The 18,589-nt window shown below is 39.2% G+C and overlaps 2 protein-coding genes across 2 annotated transcripts; one reads left to right on the top strand and one right to left on the bottom strand.

Moving 5' to 3' along the window:
• Nucleotides 1-3,489: 3,489 nt before the first annotated feature.
• Nucleotides 3,490-9,887, bottom strand: ghitm (growth hormone inducible transmembrane protein). Its single transcript, XM_065949924.1, has 9 exons — nucleotides 9,775-9,887; nucleotides 9,258-9,422; nucleotides 7,626-7,725; nucleotides 6,963-7,074; nucleotides 6,696-6,837; nucleotides 6,434-6,542; nucleotides 6,016-6,204; nucleotides 4,187-4,358; nucleotides 3,490-4,083 (listed from the first exon to the last, which is right to left on the bottom strand). Exons 2-9 carry the CDS (start codon nucleotides 9,393-9,395, stop codon nucleotides 3,996-3,998), a joined length of 1,050 nt encoding a protein of 349 aa, XP_065805996.1. The 5' UTR covers nucleotides 9,396-9,422; nucleotides 9,775-9,887; the 3' UTR covers nucleotides 3,490-3,995.
• Nucleotides 9,888-10,925: 1,038 nt separating this feature from the next.
• Nucleotides 10,926-18,018, top strand: chst3b (carbohydrate (chondroitin 6) sulfotransferase 3b). Its single transcript, XM_020645788.3, has 3 exons — nucleotides 10,926-11,331; nucleotides 15,446-15,653; nucleotides 15,782-18,018. Exons 2-3 carry the CDS (start codon nucleotides 15,574-15,576, stop codon nucleotides 17,007-17,009), a joined length of 1,308 nt encoding a protein of 435 aa, XP_020501444.1. The 5' UTR covers nucleotides 10,926-11,331; nucleotides 15,446-15,573; the 3' UTR covers nucleotides 17,010-18,018.
• Nucleotides 18,019-18,589: the final 571 nt, after the last annotated feature.

Raw genomic sequence — 18,589 nt, 5'->3', positions numbered from 1 at the left:
TTTTGTACATCATGTTTTGGTGATGTTTTTAACAGTTTCAATTAACTTGTTAGTCACATGAAGCAAGTCCCAATGACCTAAGCATCTCTTTGCCAACAAGCTGACCAACGAGAACCTCAGCTACTTTGTGGATCTGTTATGCAACAAAAGCCATGGGGTTTTCAAAGTCCACTATCCTCAGGAAGCCCAGTGACCCGTCAATCACCACACAGTGAGACAAACCAAGGCTTTTAAAAAATCATCATCAAAAATCATTAAAAAAATTATCAGTCAGCATGATTTATTTTAACATTTTCAAGCTACAAGCCTCCTTTGTTAGTTCAGTTTTATCAAAGTATGTCTTTCAGAAGATGTTTGCCACTGTCTTTATGAATCATTGCAGCTCAGGGAGGTCACAACCAAAACACTGTGTCGGTGTTTTGAAATACAGACACAAAATATCACATTTCAGATTTTTAATAAGGACAAGATTTGACAGTCTGCAGGCATAAGTGTAAAACAGATGAACTGCATGTTTAAGAAAGAAACAAATCATGTACCCTTGCCCGTATACTGACGACTTTCAAGGGACTAAAAAACGTCATTCTTTTTTTATTTTTGCATACGATTTCCTCTTTTGAGCTGAGTTTTACACCTTTTTTTTTTTTTTTCCAATCTGATCTTCCATAGAAGCAGGTGTCATGTGAGTGCACTGTATTGGTGCAGGCTTTATTGGCTTACTCTCTCAGAGGTGTAGTGTGGTTCACTTCCTGTATTCACAGTTATAAAAATAGTGTCTGACGTTCGATGACACACTCTTGTATCTCACTGGCTGGAAGCCAATGAAAAAACAGCTCCGTTCACAGAATGAACACAGAATTCAGAAACTGCTCTGTGTTTTTAGATTAATAAACAATTTGGACAAATCAGATATAAAGAATGTATTCTGCATATGGTACAATGCTGACAAAAAGCTATAATATTGGTGGTATGGAAAAACTTAAGTTTACAACAGTGATTCTAAAAGGACAACAGTCTACAGACATACCAACAACTCTTTCATGCTTGTGTTGTTTTGTGTTCCGAGCTTAATGTTAACTTTAGCGTGCTAATAAGTGGAAAAAAAGGTTACAGATTTAGGCTATAGTGTTTGTAAGTCAAATATGTTGAGTTGTTGTTGTCTTTATATGAGTTGCAGGTAGTGTGTAAAGATTGCTGATCAAATAATTGCTCTTGATAATTTAAAAATAATCAAATGTCAACATAGGACAAAATATACACAGTTAGTACACTTTTAGTCAACTGAACTTTGGAGAATTGAAGATTAAGATAATGCTTCTTGTAATGTGTTTTAATGCTAACTTTCACTGTAAACAAATCAAAGCTAAAACGTGAACTATAGCATACTAGCAACATTTGCTGAAAGGTGCTAAACACAAATCAAACCCTAACTGTTTAACGTGCTTGCTTGTTTACATTTACTCATATCATTTATAAGGATGATAAGAATTTTGAGTTCTTTTAGGACACAAACTGAGGTTTGGGCACCGATAAATGGCCAGAGGGAAAATGGAGTTATAACCAGAGTTGTTTTTGTTATGACATTCCTTCCAAACTGAAAAAAAAAAAAAAAAAAACATTACACCCAAAACAACAATGTGAACTAAGAATGACCCAGGATGGGGAAAAATTAGGTTAATATCAAAACTCAACATGGAATCATGTCTTCAATCTAACCAAGCTAACAGCTGTTGAGATATTTCAGTCTGGACCAATGTGGTGGACCATGAACAGTTTCAGAGAGAATCACTGTAAGCATGATTCAAAGTCAATTTAAAAATGTTCCGAATACTGTACAGTAAAGGGTTTATAAGCTTATAGCATTTTTTTATAAGTCTGAGTGATTATGTAAGAGAAAGAGGTCATTAGAGGTTAGAGTTCCTAAGGTATTGTGATTTAAAGAGCTAAAGCCACAATAAAGACACAACATGCATGGACTTATTGTCCTCTGGATTTGTTCAACTACTCTCTCTCTCTCTCTCACACACACACACACACACACACACACACACACACACACACACACACACACAAAGCCTATGTTTGGCAGTAGAACCTTGGACTTTAACCAAATATTGGTCATCAATCTGAAAATGACTGACAGGAAACTTTTATCCCCAGTAATGGCAGAGCTCCACATGCTGTAGATTAAAAAAAATCTCCTCCATTATTGCCCTCTTTATCCCTCCCATCTGCAGTTTTTTTTTCACACACTGTATATGAATCATATGCATCCTTAACGTGTATATGATCTGAGGGATTAAAAACATGGCCTGGCAGCATTGTGATCCACGTGTGCATGCTCTAATGAAGCACCTTCACATTTACAGATGTTAGCATCTGTTGCAAGTGCCCTGGTTTGGAGGTTTAATTTTAGAGAAGCGGCCAGATGGTGGACAAGAGGATTAGGATGCTAAGCCTTTGTCATCTGCTGCTACACACTGACTGTTTATAGGGAAATACAAGGTGGACCCACACTGGTGCATCAATGACGGGAAAAATGGTGGATAAGGAGGTTTTTGGCTTATTAAGTAGCAGAAGTGGGGCGTTGTGGAGACAAATATCCTCCATATTTATGATTTTTGGACATCATGTTAAATCAACTCGCTGCTTTAATTGTTTGGCAGTTGGTGCTTGTAAGGTCTAGCACATGTGTTTCTTAAAATAGTCACGTAGAAATTCACAAAACTTCCATCAGACATTAGAATAGTTTAGATAAAATGCAGATTATCTCCTGAAATATTCCACAGTCATCTGGAATACTGTATGCCAAACATTATCATAATTCAATGATGCCAGTTAAAGTTTATGACCATTTTGTAAAATGTCATAATGAAGCATTCCAAAATTATTTACTTATAAAATGCCGTATTAAAATGAATTTAAGATATTTGGAAAAACAAACTCGGCCCTGTAAAAGGATTGTTCACAAGGACACTGACATTTCCTTTGTAATGTTGTGGAAAACACTTTTTCCATGAAAACACTAGTAAATGTAAAAACTGACTTAGGATACAGTCATTTTTTTTTTATAAAGATTTTGGGTGTTTTGTCCCTTTATTGGAGAGATAGGATAGTGGATAGAGTCAGAAATTGGTAGAGAGAGAGTGGGGATTGACATGCCGGTTAAGAAGCCACAGGTCAGATTCGACCCCGGGCCGACCGCTTGGAGGACTACAGCCTCCATGCAAGGGGCCCGCGCTCCAACAACTGCGCCACCAGCACCCCACATTTTGTCATTTATAAAAAAATTCTAAAATAGAATCATGTTTTTACAGGTTATAGTTGGATTTTTTTTTCACATTATTTCAATTACCATAGCTGCATTAGCAGAAGAGTTGCTATTCCAAGTGTCACTGTGAGCTTCATGGACGGTAGCAGGCCGCTGAAACCAAAGCAGCAAAACCGATTCTAAAAACTGACACCAGACAAAATAAAGACCAAAAATAATAACTTTTTGCTTGTTTATTGAATGATCCCGTTGCTGAAATAAATGTTTATTTTCTCAAAAATATATGAACTAGTGCCAACATCTTTAACCCCTCCCAGATGTAGATCAGTTTATAATGGAGAAAGTGCATACAGCCATGTTATTTATTACACTCTATGGTTATGTCTATGGGTTGACTTGTGACATTTCTGTTGCATAAACATAAACGCTAACTCCTCCCTTCTCATTAGAAACAGAAACACAAACAAGTGGAAATAAATATAAAACAAATAATACAAATAATGCAGACATTATAAACCATCTGTACCCCTCAGGATAAAACACATGCTTCCACAATGAAGGTCATAGCTCTTAATTTGCCGGTGCAGTCCTTGCACAATTTCAAAGCAGTCATTTTTATTAACCAGTTAGACTAGTTGTGTCACTAAGAGATCACACATGGCATATGCTGCTGGCAGTAAAATGTGATGTTGTCATTTTAAAGCTGAAGTCACACTGCTGCTGTTTACTTTCTTCTGCCGCCACCGCCGTTGGCCAGGATCATCACCAGTCTCATAAAGATGTTCATAGTGTCCATGTAAATCCCCATACACCTGTAAGATTATTGATAATATGAGATCCATACCGTGGTTAAGGTACATAACTGACATTAATCTGCATTTGAGGTGAATATGAATATTTCCTAGAGTGACTTACGCATTGATAGGGTCATATTTCTGAACACCGTAGAGCGGATGTGTCTCTGCCCTCTTGATGACCTTCTGTGTGTCATAGAGGAGGAACATGCTGAACAGGACCAGTCCTCCATACACGGCTATAGAGTACAGGCCTGCCCCGAACGCCGAGGACGGAGGCAGGAACATGGAGCCTGAAAAAACAAGAGATATTCACTGTGAGACTGAGTGTACAATTTTGAGTTCAATGTAATTGCATAACCCCTTAAAACGTAATGACAAAACAGTTATATTATATGAAGGTAACTGTTTGATCAGCTGCTGTTTAGAATTGTATATATTTATATATATATATATAAAATTTGGTCCTGAAGCAAAAAGAATATTTGAAGTTTTGTTACTGATTGTTGAAGAAATTGCGAAGACTTGACTCCACACAATCAGACTCAGTTGACTCAGATGGCTTACGTTGATGAAAGTTTATACATAAGAAGAATACTCCGGAGGAGACATGATTCAACATCACACTTCTTTACTCGTGTCTTGCTCAATCACATCTGCCGAACTTCTCGAAAGGCATCGCATATATCCAAAAAGACATTACCATTATCAGGGTCGTGTCACATTGATTCACCTAGACTAAACTGTGACATCAATAACACTGGAGCAGACAATAAGTCTACAAAACATCCTTGCAGATATCAGGAAGAACAGTTGACACTCTGTAAGCTGTACTTCGTGTTCTAATAACAACTGAACTCTATCAGGTCTGACTGACATGTGAATAAACATAGTGACATCTGGACATTATAATCTAAATAAGTACAGAAATTCCACCACACTGATCTTTCTCTGACATTGAGCACCGAGAACATGACTTATTATTTACTCCAGACTTGCATAGACTTGTGTTTGAGTTAAGTGCATAGCATCTCTATTAATGCACCCATCAGTTCTTGTTACAGTGGGATCACTACAGCAAAAATAGCAAACAATACATAAATCACAATATTTGATTTGCTGGTTAATGTGTTTAAAGTGCACATGAGCGAAGTGGAAGGAGAGAAGTCAGTTACTCCTGGTCTCCTAAATAAATGAGCAAAAATTACAATATAAATAACAATACACCAGTTGCCGGCACACTTGACTTTTAAGGCAATGGCAAAAGACACAGATTGGGTTTGCCCAAAAATCCCAGCTATGAATGATTAGAGACAAAGTACAACACCTTTGCCCCTGAAACATTACCGTTAACCCAGATTTGATGTTGTTGAACTAAAAGGGGGGATTGGACACGCCCTTTCAGTTAAGGTTAGGCCATATGCCATGGATTGTTTAAATATAGCTCAAAGTGTCTTTATACCAAGCACAGAGATGGAAGTGTATTTTTTAAAGGTTTTTCCATCTTCCCAATAACATTAACTACCGTACTTATTCTCAATATTATAAATGGATGAAAAGCCTTTTCGATCTATAAAAGTGTGTGTGTCATGATTGTCATGAAGATTAAACTATGTCTCACTTTGTAGCTTCTGTTTTTGTGGTAATGAATACAGAATGCAGATATTCACCTAAGGTGTGACGTCAAGCATATTTCTCTATGATGAATGAGTGTTGTGAGTACTAACACTTAGAAGTGACATTTCCCGCGTGGGAACGTAGGTGAGGTAGAACATACAATACCTGCTGTCAAACACCTTGACTGTAAGCATTCAGTTGAAAAGTGTGGCTTCATCAAGTATGAATAACTTGACATTGTGCTATGATGTTTATATCTATCGTTTGAGGGCCATAGCATGTAATGAAACGACACAGAGCCTTAGATATGGGGCCAAACTGCATTATACTCACCAATAGAAGAAGCGAAAACCACACCAAAGCCCACAGCCAATGGACCGCCCATATTGAGGAACTTCTCACTTGGGGCGCACATCGCCACCGTGGACAGACCTCCCACAATGCCTGCAGTGTACCAGGCGGCCCTCATCATCAGAGGTCCTCCCAGGAGAGTGAGCGGAGCGATGACAGCACCCATGACACCTTACCAATAAATAATACAGACAGAAAATTGAATAATAAAAAGAAAACAACAAACAGGGTGGATCATTCAAGGTGCAACAGTAAATGTTACAAATAAAGCAGAAGCGGTTTATTTTAAAGGTTTTACATGACTGCCCTCTATTGTTCAACTGAGGCATTACACCACAGGAAAAAATACAGTGATAGATCAACAGTTTGATGAGACTCCACTAGACATTGTACTACAAACCTGCATGAAGCATCCAAGCAAGGTGTTTTGGCAGCGGGCTGTGCTCATATGAAACTGATCTGACCAGCATCCCGGCACCAATCATGGCAGCAAATGTTGCTCCAATAGCCTGGGTTAGAAAAACATTCAACATTCATTTTAGAAACCAATTACTAATGAATCACTATGATATAGATAATTCTATTTAAATTTTTTTTTAATGCGGTGAGAACCTACAAAAAACATCTGCCTTTGTGGGACAAACTTCAGTAATGTAACTTACCAGCCAGGATCCTCTCATCATAAGACCCATGAGTGCCGGGGACCTGCTGACGGCTACAGCTGACAGAGCTGTTAGTCCAACGCTGCCTGCAAAGTACATGTAGGTGGAGTGGATCCTGTCCTTCACATACTGAGGCCAGATCCTGCAAAGAGACGGGGGAGCCAAGTCTATATGGAGCTCTCAGAAGGTAGCAAACATTTTCTATGCACTTATCTGTCATTCAGAAGACGATAAAGGAGCTGCCTGTACAGATAAACTGTTACTCACACTGCTTTCTCAATGGCGCCAATTTCATTGGACATGCCGAGTCCGTAGTAGCACAAAGCTCCAAGTCCAACGGCTGCACCTCCAGCCAGAACCAGTCTTCCCATGCTGTCAACTGAGGACAAAACGTTTACATTAGGCATGTGTTGAAATGTTTTGTAATTCCTCATAGATATAAAAACACGCAAAAAAAAAAAAAGTGAAACACTGTGGCTGTCATAGGACTTCAGGCCTTCAGGACTTCTTTAGGCCCATCATATATTGGCACAGCTATGTCCTGTTAGAGTTCACAGAATAAACTCAGTTAAGTAAGACTAAAACTTGAAAAGTAACAGCATACCATTACCCCCCCCCCCCCCACACTTGAAAGTCAAGTTAAAAAAGAAAATATTTTTTGGGGGCTTTTTGTGTCTTTACTGTAGAGATAGTGGATAGAGTCGGAAATTAAGAAAAGAAGTCATTTAGGGATACCTTTACGATAGAACAGGACAGCTGTCATTAAAAGTAACGCATGAACACCAAGAGTCCTTCAAGTGTTTGTGTCGGCGTCCGTCTGCCCGCATCCCACCCCCCCCCCCCCCAAAAAAAAAACAACCACTGTAAACCTAGGGGAAACACTGAGCATGTAACAGCACCTTATATTGATAACCAGATAAAATAGATTACTTTTAATGGCTGTATTTGATGGTTCAAAAGCTGCATCTTTGAGCTGGTCTCTCGCTGTCTTCACACGACGGAAACCAAATCTGGCCTTAGAGGATAAACCCTGTGGGGGAAAAACAAAACATGTAACACAAAATCACATAACACTACAAAATGTTTGTTTAAGGGCTATAATATAATTATTAAATAATTATCAAGGAGTCAGCAACATATAACATCCATCAGTTTGCTTATTATACTTGTTATTGTAGATAGGACTTTTAATGTCTTACTTTTCCTACTATTTCCAACTCAATGTTTTTGCTTGCAGTATAATTAAACAAATGCAGACGAAAAAAAAACACAATTATTATTATTATTATTCTACAGGTCATATCTCTGTACATTTAGTGCCCGCTATGTGATGATATCTTGCATTTATTCCACCATCTGATAACGATTAATACGATTGTATTTCTAACATAGTAGTTTTATATGATTTACCCAATCATATTAGAAACAGAACCAGCCTCAACTTATTTTAAAAAACAAACCATTCATTTCCTGCTTAGCCAAATAACCAATAACCGCTATCATAATCTTTCTCTGCCGTAAGAGCTTATTTTCCTTTTCCCCCTCTTCTTTAATTTGTCTCTTTCTTGTTTTGCTTTCTTTTACACCTTATTGAGTATGTGTTCTTGTTAGCTCTATTGTTTTTGCTTGGGCTACATTAATAATATCATACCAATTATCATATAATTATCATATCAAGTCACTTTAATTACTTGTCACTTTATCTTGTCATTCTCTGCAAATACTGTCTCAATTCCCCCCAGTTAACTTCATCATTCATTTTGTACTGTATATACCCCATGTTTTTATTTTTACTTAACTTATCTATTCTGTTTAATGTGTATTTTTTAGCTTTCATGTCTGTGCTGCTGTAACGCCCGAATTTCCCCTCTGGGGATCAATAAAGTATTATCCTATCCTATCCTAAAATATGTCTCTGTGTTACATGTTTCTCTTTAGGAGGGCCACTCGACAAGCCCCTCTGGGTTTATTTGGCTCCTCCAGCACATTTCTTTCAAAATGTATAGTTTGTTAATTAACTAATCATTATGTAATGTCTGTTTTTTTCCCATTGATCTATTATGTTTATGTTTTTCTTTTTGTGTGCAATAAATAGAAATAAAAAAGGCAAGGCAACACAATACACTTCAAACTCAATCAGAGTAAAGGTGTAATGACAAAAAATAACATGTTCATAACATTTAATGAATGCTTAGGAAGTTAAAAGATAAAAAAGTAGGACGGTGGTGCTTAAAAATGTCATGGTGTGAAACAGTAGTTAAAACAATGCAGAGTGTTCATAATATGGGGCGGTTGGTAGAGTCGTCGCCTCTCATCCGGAAAGGTCGAGGGTTCGATCCCGCAGCTGAGCAACAATGTCCGACGTGTCCTTGGGCAAGACACTCAAACCCCGCATTGCTCCCGCTGCTTCAGAGGCGGTGTATGAATGGATTAGTGTTGTACTTGCTCTCTGATGCACGTCGCTTTGGATAAAAGCGTCTGCTGAGTGAGTTGTAACATTGTGACATAATATAAAGTGCATGCAGGGAGCCATGAAGCCAGCCTGCCAGGTGTGAACTTTACCTGCTGCTGGGACCTGAGCAGAGGAGGACAGGTCCTCATCAGGAGGGGTGCTCTCAGGGCTGGAGAGCTCTGGGACAGCACAGGTCGGAGCCCGGCGAGCGGGGCACTCCTCAGGCATGACAGCCGCGCAACCAACATGGTCACAAAAAGATGTTGAGACGCAGTCTGAAAAGACAAACAAACGTCAGGTAACAGTGACGGTGTCTGACGCACTTGTCACGCATGAACGTCACATGTATTACGATAGTGACACAGAAAGTTAAATAACAATTTGAAATAACGCTGGCAAAACATGCAAGGGGATACAAACGTCACATCATAACATGTAATGTCACGTAACCACGCTAGCGAACGTAGGCTAACTCTTAGTGGCGTAACATGTAAGACTCATTTCACTGAAAATCTTCAGGGTATTACTTCTGTTAAGATTCTCAGTGTATACTGATACTACTCTTTCATCATTTGCCCCTAATGAACATTTGATATATTTCGAGAAAGCTGGATAAATGTCACATACCGAGAGAAGAAGCAGCGTTCGTCGTTCACCTTTCAGGAAACAAAGTGCGCACGTTTCTGACGCAACTGTTTTTGCAAACCTTCGTGAAATTTCTCTATCGGTACGTCATCATTAAGCGACATGCATGATGGGGGTTGTAGTTTTTTTTTTTTTTTTTTTTTTTTCCGGGCTGTATTTTGTAACCTTGTCAGTGGTTTTATAAGTAGCCTGTTTAAGATCCGATACACAGAAATTAAAAAAAACTTCCAAGCACACATTAAATATTTACATATTTTTACTTCACATGAAAGGTGTGATGCAGACTCTCAGCTGTGAACTTTGCTGTTTTACTTTCTTTGTATTTGCCATGCACCTTTACTGCCTCTGCTTTATCTGGTCTCATGCACTACATCACTTTATTCTATTCTTTTTATATCAGTATTCATGCAGTTCTGGTTACTTTATTCCTGATGTTTCTTATCCATCATTGCACTACGGTCACTTTATTTATCTCATTTTTACCTTTACAGTTATATTGTTTATATTAGTTCTGTTGTTCCATTATTCAACATGCACCTTATAACTTATCATTTAGTATTTAGCCTACTTGCACATAGCTCTGTATATATATATTTATTTCTCGTTTACTGCACATAGTTCTGGTTACATCTGTTTACATCTGTTAGTCCGATCACTGTCCACTTATATCTACTCCTTTATATTTTTAAGTTAAGTTTAAGCTTTAAGTTGTATTTAAATTTACACTTTCTATTTAGGTTAAAATCTTTTGTTTACTTGCACTGTTGTTAATTTACTGCTCTGTGTGCCTTTGAATTGCCCCCCGGGGACAAATAAAGTTTTTTTGACTTGAATTGAAGGACGAATCCACAGTGAGGAAGCATTTAACTGGCTACGGTGTAAAAAAATGTAGACTTTTTTCCATTAAGAAATCATCATCCATAGTTAGGCCCTATCTCAAAATGTTCGAGGAGTGTAATGTACGTGTCCACTGGTCTGGGAAAGAAACATTTTTATTTTATAATTTTAAATAGAGAGTTCATTCAAACAGACAAATCAGATTTTATGTTTTCCACTAGGCGGCGTGTTTGCATTGTTTTTCGTTGAGTGCTCATCACAGCGACAGTATTAGGCCTTTATTTATTCTTAGATCGTTTCTCGCGATTAGTTGTCTACTTTCAATAGTTTCTAAGGACTACACAGGTGGTCTGTGCGGTTTTTTTTTTTCTGGGGGCAGTGCGCCTCCTGAGGCTCCGCTCCTTAAGGACCTCAAAGTTTCCCCATGTGATTCACTGAGTCGCAACTGTTGCACTGAGTTGTCATTCAGTTAAGCGTGCAGCCCGACCAGCGGACACCTCCAACATGACTCCATCTGATTCTCAGCTTGCACATTTAGAGCTCCCTCTTTTGGATTTCTCCACTTTTTTGTCACACAAGTGAAGCACTCGGGAAGAAATGGGACTTATTTCTGTCCGGAGTCGCTCTTTGAGGAAAGGCTGATTAACTTCACGGATGAATCGGGGGACTGAGGACGTTTGAACACTGTAGCTCATCATTATGGTGGGTATGAAGAGCGGATATACTGTAACAACATTGGAGGGTTTGTCATCTCAAACAACACCCTGGTACTAAACTGTAAAGAGTTCTGACTTAAAAGTTACTTGAAGTGACGTTTTAATTAAGTAAGCATGACTTCAGTTTGGTTTATTTGTCCTGTTGACCTTTAAACGCAGTGCATGCTTTGCAGAGACCATAATAACCACTTATTTATTTCATTAGCCAGCTGCCTGTCCCCAACATAAGGGGCTCTGTTCAGCTTTACGAATTGTGTAGGCCTAAATTGACAGCAAAATTACTCACAAAGTCACTAGGCTATCCTCTGGATTTCCAGGATTAACATGCATGTCTATGTTTTCAGATGTAAATGTGTGACAAGAGCACTACTCTCCAAGTGCAAAATCGCCACATTGTCCATACACATACTAAAACCAGCGTGAATCTCGCCTACACCCTGGTCTTAATTAAACTTGTGGTGCTTGAATGCCTCTCTCCTGCTGTCCACCCCTCACTGATTGATTCACTGTCACTACTGATAACATTCTAAATTTGTTCTCCATCACTGCGATTTAAGATGAAAACGTTTCAAAGTCCAATCAAGAAGTCATAAAATGTTAAAAGGATCTTTATTTAGGCCTGTGATTATTTATGATCTCTAACACAGATTTGACCACAAGTTTCCTTTCCGAATTTGTGCACTCATTACACTTCCTGTAACCATGGCAGCAATCCCTCAGTCTGATTGCATAACTCAAACAGTCTCTGAAAAGTGTCCTACAGGTTGCCCTATCTGTCATAGTGACAGACAAAAAACTTAACTTGTAATGCTTGAGCATAGTGCATTCATTTTTCCCTTTGGTAACTCAATATGATGCTGTACTTACATGTCAGGACTCACCATACAAAACACAGCACTCTATGGCGGTACAGTAGCCTATTTAACGTCTATGGCTGCAACTTCTGACTGTTTTCATAAACAAATAATGTGCTGATTATTAAATACCTGTTTAATTGTGCAGCCTTTAAGATGTGAAAAATGTGTCCCAGAGCCTAAAGTCACAATTTCAAACTGCTTCTTTAGTAAAACCCCCAAACTTCCTCTAATTTCATATACGACTTTGACAAACAGCTTATCCTTGATTCAAGAAGTGTTAACCAAGAAACATTTAAAATGTTGCTTTTAAAATGATATCAATGGATTTGCTGTAAATACAGTTAAAATGTATTTTAATTCTTTAGGTACTTGATTAATTTGCTAAACTCCTTAAATCTTTAAATCTGATTTTTGTCAGTGTTACATGAAGATGCTTGAACATAAAAAAAAAGATGGCAATGTGGCTAACCTTCTGATTGAAACACTTGGTAATCTAAAAATATATATAGTCTAAACCATAGCAATGTATCCTATTATATACCTTATAAATCTGGTTTATATATAAACTTTAGCTTCTCTAGTATAGAGGTGGAATATGTCCCTATCAATTATTCATTTTGTATTATTTCATTGTTTCATTTTAGTTCAAAAGTACACATCATCCTGTAATTATCATGTCTACATAAGATTGTATAGATGATACTGAAGGGCCTTCTAATCAGTTGGTTTAGTGCTGTCAGATATTCTCTAAATATAGTTTACATCTGCAGTACAGTAGCACATACTTGCAGTTTCTCAAGAAAAGTTGGTTGGTTTGTTTTCCCAACAGATTTACATAAAATAAAAGGCAGCTATTAAAAGCACTTGCAACAAGATGATAAATGGTGTGGTTCCGTTACGAGCAGATGATCAAAAGTGTCATATGCCTCAGTGGTTTGTGAATATTCAAGAATGTCCGCTCATGTGTGTGGGTTTTTTTCTTTTCCTTCACAGAGCAGATGTAATAAGCTGAGATAATTGGTGTACATCTAATTTACCACAGAAATGACAAAATCTCAGAGAACTTATTTTCTTGATGAATTGATGGAGTCTCTCTTTTTTTTAACGTTTCTTTTTTTAATCACATACAAAGGACAAAAAGTGTTTCAATATAGACCAAATCCCAAAGAACTATGATGTAGGATCATTTTATCAAATCAACTTTTTTGTCAAGAGGAATCCCTCAGTCATGACGTTTTCATTCAACAAACTGCATGACAAATACAATGAGTTGTTTTTTTGGTTTTAGCACACAGGATGTGACCAATGATGGCTTAAGGAGTCAGTTTTCATGCAGCCGACTATGTAACCACTTTGACATGACTTTACATTCAGGGGGGTTTAGTCGCTGACCCCGTGACGTGCGAGTGACCTGGCAGTTTATGTTCCGTGATCTCGGCCGAAAAGGAGGTTTAGAGTCCCTCCTGTGTAAAGAGACCGTTGTGGTTGTGGCATGCGGCAGGCTGGTGTAAGACAGAGCAGACTTTTCCTCTTGGTGAAAACGTGCTTAAGTATACTGGCTGTTCACCTTTGATTACACACCGTTCCACGTCAACAGTGCTCCATCTGAGCTGTAAACGTCTCGTTCCCCTCTCCTAGAATTTCACAGGAGGTGTCCAACCATCCCTTTTGTTTAGACTGCAAGCTTTTTTTTGTACCTCCACACTGGCCCTGGACCGAGGTCAGGATGTGAGAACTCGACCTCTAGAAGCTGTCATGTGCCAAGCTTTATACTTCCTGCACAGTGCTGCTTGTTTGGTGTCGAACACCTGACTGCTGTGCTGTAGTGAGTGAAAGCTTGGTCTGTTGCGGTTCTGCTGATTAATAGACGCAGTTTTGCTAATAGGTTTGCCCCTGAGGCTAGACCTGCCATCATTTCACAGACACACTCAGGACCATGTGTAACTCCTCACAGATCCCACAAACAAATGTTCTCACAAACCCAGACGTCTGATTCAGAATGAAAAAATACTGACTGTACAACCTCTGTGTGAGCGTCAAAAACATTTAAAGCATAAATTCCAGCATTTTAGTGGCCAATTGGCCCTTAGTAAATTTCCTCAGGGTGTCTTGTTTACTTTTGCTGTGTTTTCCCTTAAAGACAAGATAAAGCAGGACCATGCTAAAATCCAAAGATGAGTTAGGGATTTGAGGAAAGATACCATTATCCTAAAGGTAAACTAATATCAGTCTTTCAGGAATGCACAAGAAATTCCCAAATAGGCATCATTAAATCCACCCTTTGCTTATTTTAACTTCCCACTGTTACCATCTACAGACTACTCGAAGTAGTGAATGGCCTGCAGGCTTCCAACACTACAATTTATGGCTTCATGACAAGCAGGCTTTCCCCTTCAATTTCAGCAGCGTGCAGCTATACCTCAGTGTTTGGACATGCGTCCCCCTCAGTCTCAGGCAGTGTTTTAGGCTGCACAAAAGGCATATTATGAAGAAGCAGCACATAAACCCACCACCAGATGGTTTACAGCACAGCTAGCCCATGTCACCGAAGGCCTCCTCTGTTGAAAAGATCTCCTCCCAGTGTTGACATGAAGGAGCAGCTGGCAGTTTGGAGGACAGGCTGCTCAGCTCAATATATATCAGAGGGAGGGAGGATTATCAATTTAACCCAGACAACTCATGATCTTAAAAGCAAGCAGCTTTGCAGTCGTGGAATTGCAGCTTAATTACAAAATTGTCCTTGAATTGCACTCGAGTTGTTTTTCAGCTCATTTTTCAAATCACTTCTATAAAGACTGAGTCATAAACGTGAACAAGCCTTCAGTCTTGCAGGGTGGGTGGGCATGCTCCTGAAATGCACTACTGCACTCAAAGATAACAAGGACTTCCTCGTGGGAAGAACTAGCTTAGACTCCAGTGCAACACACTTGACTATGTTCTATTCTTACCTACTTTAGATATGGTATTTTTGTCCCTGAGTCAATGCCTCCAACATTGTTCTTGTAGACTACAGTACAGTGATGCTCTGCATGGCAAAAAAAGAGGAAGAAAAGTCACAGGATGGAGAAGCTTTGACCTGGCATTACAGTTCAGTATTAGATATGCAAAAAACTGCCTGTCAATTTCCTCATTTCTAGGAGCTGAACACCTCAGAGGGTTTCGACACAACGAATTGAGAAGTTGTTACTCTGCTTGAATGTGCAAAATGTGTAACTGACACGTCGATGCTCATTTCATTTACAGGATGAAACATCAGCCTCAACAGGGAATACAAACAACCGGGAGGCTCTTTAAGAAGGTGACTGGAGACTTACAAGATTGGCAGTACCCATTACGAAGAAGTCTGTAAAAGCATATCCAGGCATCCAAGAATGAGGATCAAATACACAATATCCGTCGTCTTTTTTGTGACACTTGTTATCATTGAGAAAGAGAACAACATTTTATCAAGGTAAGTCAATTTCAGCGATGAATGTAATGCTTTAGAGATTGACTTGTGAATCGTATCTCTTCCATACATTTAGAATAAGCTACAACTGTGCCTTACTCTTTATAACTCTGATTCTTCATGATTTCCAGGGTGTCAGATAAGCTTGCCTTAAAACAAACCCCTCAGACCCCACTGCAGCCCAGTGGTTCCTTCAACATACTGCTGAAGAACAATGGTTCCTTTACCTCCCTTGGTAAGATGGACTCTGCCTTCACGTTGATGAAGCGACGTCTGGAGAACTACAGCGAGCACCAAGAGATTTTGACGAGGGGCAAGAAGCACATCCTCTTGTTGGCCACCACTAGGACAGGCTCCTCGTTTGTCGGCGAGTTCTTTAACCAGCAGGATGACAACATGTTCTACCTGTTTGAGCCGTTGTGGCACGTAGAGAAGATGTTAACCCTGAAGACAGGTGGCACCAATGCCACAGCGTCTGTAGAGGCATACCGTGACGTCCTCCAGAAGCTCTTCCTGTGTGACTTCTCCCTGCTGGAAAGCTTCATTGAACCCCTTCCTGTGGACCACATCACCCCAAACCTCTTTCGTAGAGAGTCCAGCAGCTCTTTGTGTGAGGAGTCCGTCTGCAGCCCTGTTGTCAAAGGGGTCTTTGAACGTTATCGCTGCAAGACCAGACGCTGTGGACCACTAAATTTGACTATGGCATCACAGTCCTGTCTTCAGAAGGAACACAGAGCCATCAAGTCAGTGAGGGTGCGCCAACTGGAGACCCTTCGTCCCCTGGCAGAGGATCCTCGCCTTGACGTAAGGTTCATCCAACTGGTTCGGGATCCTCGGGCTGTTCTAGCCTCGCGTATGGTGGCCTTTGCTGCCAAATACAAGAACTGGAAGCAGTGGGCTTTGAACGGGGATGTGCCCATTGATGATGATGAGGTGAGGAAGCTGAAAGGGAACTGCCAAAACATCGCAATGTCTGCAGGGGTCGGCCTCAGGCAGCCATCGTGGCTGCGAAGGCGATACATGCTGGTGCGGTACGAGGACATTGCTCGGTTCCCAATGAGGAAGGCGACAGAGATGTATAGGTTTGCTGGAATCCCATTCACTCCACAAGTAAAATCTTGGATTCTGAAAAATACCCAAGCCTCAAAAGAGGCCAGTGGTGTTTACTCTACACAAAAAAACTCCTCAGAGCAAGTCGAGAAATGGAGGTTTAGTATACCATTCAAAATAGCCCAGGTTGTCCAGAGGGTTTGTGGACCAACGATGAAGCTCTTCGGGTATAAACTTGTTAGCAGTGAAGAAATGCTTACAAATAAGTCTATCAGTTTGATTGAGGACAAAGTGTTCAACTTTGTATAGACTTTGACAAAGCTGAACCCTGATACAGTCAACATCAACCTTTCAGAAAACTCTGATATGACTGATATTTCTATCGGGGTCTTTTATTCTAATACAGAGAGCTTTATTTTTTTCTGGTCATGTGCTATTTAAAGTTTTTTACTATTTAAAATAGTGTGAAGAAGACATGTATTGCTGAGCAGAAAATACATGTAAAGCTTTCTACTCTTATTGGAAGGTTTATGAGACATTATTTTGACCTTCATGTGGTTATACCATGATGGAAACAGAAAGGTATCGTCGTTTTTGCACTATTTTCTCTCTCCAAATTAAACTATCATTGACTTGTCTTGCAAGCCAGTCCAAATTAAATGTTTAAGCAACTACAGGAGAGTCCTATGTGAGATATTTGTGAGTTTGTGAACAATAACGAGTTGTCTCAAACACCTCCAGGAGCCTCAGTTAGTTGTATACATCAACAGATGACACAGCAATAAAATGCTGTTTTTACACCAAAGAAACTTGAAGTGAAAAATGTTCATGCACAGCCAAAAATATTTTGTAAAACCAATTTTATGGCAGGACATTTTAATGCATGAGATTAAGTAGTAATATCCAATGCATCATTCATTTCTTTTTGCAAAACTTTATGACTCCAGCTCTGAATGTGCTCCATAGGTTCTTTCCCTTTAGTAGGGGTACTTTTCTTGCACAACTATACTGTATTTTGCTGTACATGCATGTTTATAATTGGCCAAAAGCTGTTTGAAGTTGTCCTCAGGACTGTAAGGACGTATTCTGTAAAAACAGATGTTTACACTGCCAATGTATGCATGCATTCCAACTGCAGCTGGTTTGCAGGATTGTGTGAGGTTTGTCGGCAGCTTTCTGTCTGTTGACACAAGTCTGTTGGCTGGTGATAAAAAGAGGCCCTGATACTCTGGCCTGCCAGACTGTTTGCTGATGTTCCAGTCTGTTCCTTTTGCATTTTGTTTGTCGCAATAAACGTTCTTTTATGTTAACTGTAAAACATCTCACTCTTGAATGCAACCTAAAACTGTTTTTTTTGTCAACTGACACCAACTCTGTTTTGACAAAAACCCAATTTTGTCTTGCTGTTATCCTTTAAAATGATCTTAAAGTCTAAACAATGACATCCGAAAGGGAAGTAGAGTTTCAGATCCATGTATAAGATACCTTGTTGGTGCAAAATGAAAGAGACTCAGTAAGTTTCCTGCTATAAATACTACCTTTGTAAAGCTTCTAGAAGTGTTTCACCTTCAATGTGTGTTAGTGTGTAAGTTAATAGAACTAGGGGATAGCTTTGTCCATCATTAGCAAAGAGGTAGCCTCATTAGCATGCTAACACAACAATGCAGTGCAAGTTGTTTTGGTTTCATGCTGGTGCTCAAGGGCGACATCTACTGGATCAAAAAGTAGAATATTCTTCCTTTAAGGCTGGTTCACATTTACTTCTCTGAACACATGACTTGAGAAACACAGTTGATGTTATAGTACGTTGTGAAACAAAACCACTCAGTGATTTTAAAGCCTCTTTGCTTTCTGTTAGAAGGGTTAATTAACGTGTCCCTGCCTTCTTT

The sequence above is a fragment of the Labrus bergylta genome, chromosome 21, assembly GCF_963930695.1.
Source record: "Labrus bergylta chromosome 21, fLabBer1.1, whole genome shotgun sequence".
In the NCBI taxonomy this organism is placed as follows: domain Eukaryota; kingdom Metazoa; phylum Chordata; class Actinopteri; order Labriformes; family Labridae; genus Labrus; species Labrus bergylta.
This window is presented reverse-complemented; position numbering and strand designations above follow the sequence as displayed.

Excerpts from the sequence above, each read along its gene's own strand:
- ghitm (XM_065949924.1), bottom strand. The coding sequence starts at position 9,395 with ATGTTGGTTGCGCGGCTGTCATGCCTGAGGAGTGCCCCGCTCGCCGGG. Across the intron at positions 6,838-6,962 it reads GGCGCCATTGAGAAAGCAGT|GATCTGGCCTCAGTATGTGA; the intron begins GTGAGTAACAGT and ends GTCTCTTTGCAG. Across the intron at positions 6,205-6,433 it reads TGCTTGGATGCTTCATGCAG|GTGTCATGGGTGCTGTCATC; the intron begins GTTTGTAGTACA and ends TTTATTGGTAAG.
- chst3b (XM_020645788.3), top strand. The coding sequence starts at position 15,574 with ATGAGGATCAAATACACAATATCCGTCGTCTTTTTTGTGACACTTGTT. Across the intron at positions 15,654-15,781 it reads GAGAACAACATTTTATCAAG|GGTGTCAGATAAGCTTGCCT; the intron begins GTAAGTCAATTT and ends CATGATTTCCAG.